This window comes from Vigna radiata, chromosome 8 (genome assembly GCF_000741045.1).
Source record: "Vigna radiata var. radiata cultivar VC1973A chromosome 8, Vradiata_ver6, whole genome shotgun sequence".
Classification (NCBI taxonomy): domain Eukaryota; kingdom Viridiplantae; phylum Streptophyta; class Magnoliopsida; order Fabales; family Fabaceae; genus Vigna; species Vigna radiata.
This window is the reverse complement of record NC_028358.1, coordinates 22221228-22223452: the sequence shown is the minus strand read 5'-3', so window position 1 is coordinate 22223452 and position 2225 is coordinate 22221228. Positions and strand designations below refer to the sequence as shown.

At 44.4% G+C, this 2225-nt stretch overlaps 1 protein-coding gene across 1 annotated transcript; it reads left to right on the top strand.

Moving 5' to 3' along the window:
- Positions 1-541: 541 nt before the first annotated feature.
- Positions 542-919, top strand: LOC106770377. The gene has a single exon (XM_014656192.1). The coding sequence runs from the start codon at positions 542-544 to the stop codon at positions 917-919; it is 378 nt and encodes a 125-aa protein (XP_014511678.1).
- The last annotated feature ends 1306 nt before the right edge of the window (positions 920-2225 follow it).

Below are 2225 nucleotides of genomic sequence, written 5' to 3'. Positions count from 1 at the left end.
CACCGGAACATTTTGGCGCCCACCTGGGGCCGAGTGTCTAAGCCCAATGGTAGTCTCCAAGAACATGACCACTAAGGATTCGACAGAGATGATAAAGGTGTTGAAACAGAAGATGGAGGCATGCAACGACAGCATGAAGAGGAGTTGGCGCAGTAAGGGCGGAGTGTACTGCAAGCATAGCTCGGGGAAGGAAGGTAGAAGGACGTGGTAAGGAGAAGGTGGGAGAAGGGAGAGATAGGGACAAGGAGGATGAGAGGCAAGACAAGACCCGTCGTGAGGACACGGCCGAACATAGTAGTGCCTCAAACCGGACATGGAAGTTAGAGGAATCAAGGGTGGATAAAAGCAAAGGAAAAGATGATCGGGTCAATACCGTTGTGAGCAGGCAACCGATGGTGAAAGAGGAAGATACGACCGGACAGCTACCGTTCGTTCAGGCTATCATGGATGTTAACATATTCGAGCATTTCGCTCCCCCCAACTTAGCATCTATGACGGGACGACCGATCCAAACGATCATATCAAGGCCTTCTCCATACGGATGGCATTTCGAACAGGCAACCGGATGATATGGTGTCGGGCGTTTTCTCTATCGTTGGAAGGAGAGGCCTTGGAGTGGTTCAATTCTTTTCCTCCTAATTCCATTGAGAGCTTCAAAGGTTTAAAGGTTATGTTCGGCAAGCAGTTTGCTAGTAGTCGGTCACAAGACCTAACAGTTTTCGAACTTTTAAATCTCGGGCAAGGGAAAGAGAAAAGCTTGAAGGCTTTCATGAATCGTTACCAAAAGATGGTTAGGAAAGTGAAGGGGCTTAGTGTTGAATTGGCACCACAATATGTCATGTCGGCCTTCAAACCGGGACCTTTCAAAGATTGCATATGCCAGAGGAATCTAAGGACAATGGAAGAGTTGAGGGAGTGAGCGGCCGATGAAGTAAGGGTGGAGGCCCAGGAGGTTAAGGAGAAAACCGAAGGGAGAAAGCCGGAAGGGTCTTCCGGAAAGGTGATGGGGGGATCGTAACCGAGGGAACCATTTCCAGCAATACACTCCTCTTAATGCGCCGCGTGCCAGAATTCTGCCAGAGGCATTAAGTTCGGAGCTTATTCTAACCCCCAAGAAGCACCCCACACCACCTGCGGCTGATTGCAATAAGCATTGCCTATACCATCAAAACTTAGGCCATACCACTGAAGGATGTATCACATTGAAGGACTGTATAGAGGAGCTTGTTAGAGTTGGGCAACTGAAGAAATACATCAAAACTGACCAGAGTGTCGTCCCCATCGAGCGGCGGCGAAGTCCCCGAAGAAGCCCAGTGAGGCGGGATGACCGGGACTGTCGTAGTTACTACAGAAATCATCGGCCTAGATCCGAAAGGTGACGCAGTGATAACGGTCTGAAAATCATTATTTTTACACTTAAATTTGATATCAAAACATACCCTTTATGGCTTAAAATGAGCTTAGAATCAAGCAAAACACTTAGTTTAGTCAAAAGAGAATCAAAAGTTGCTTTTAGAGATATTATGCTTGTTTTTGCATTGTATTGTAGGATTTGATGAGATTTGAGGATGGAAGTGAAGAAGGGAGGACTTAGACTCAAGAAAAAAGGAAGAAAAGGAAGAAAAGAAGAGTCAAGTTCACCGCTCAGTGCCAATTCTAGCGTTAAGCGCCAGCTTCGAGGATGAAGTCAATGTTTCTCGCTTGAGCGGCGCTGCTGAGCGTCCTGAGACTTGGAGGTCCACCGCTGAGTGGTCTACGATTATAAGGCCCACCGTTGAGCGGCCAAATTGAGCTTTGAGTGCCTAAATGAAGAGGTGTCAATTTAACCCATGGCCCCAAGGCCAGCCCTAACCCACTATTGAAAAAGCCCTATTTTAAGAAGCCCCTTAAGTAGGGGGCCAGAAAAAAGCCCTAACCCCCAAAGCCCCCTCTCAAGTGGGTTAGGGTCAGGGTTAAAGTGGGTTAGCCCCACTCTAAAACTTTAATTAAATTTTAGTCTCAGTCCAAAACTTCAAATTAAAGTTTAGAAATAACATAATTTATATACATAATTTTTTGTAATTTTACTCTCTCTCTAAATTATACAATTTTTATTTTAATTATTTTACGTATAATTATTTTTTTTACTTCTCATGAATTTAAACAGGAAAGACTCAATATTCAATATTAAAGGTATGAGAATTAAAAAAAATTAAAATATTATGGATAATAATCAAAATGATGAT

Excerpts from the sequence above, each read along its gene's own strand:
- LOC106770377 (XM_014656192.1), top strand. The coding sequence starts at position 542 with ATGGCATTTCGAACAGGCAACCGGATGATATGGTGTCGGGCGTTTTCT.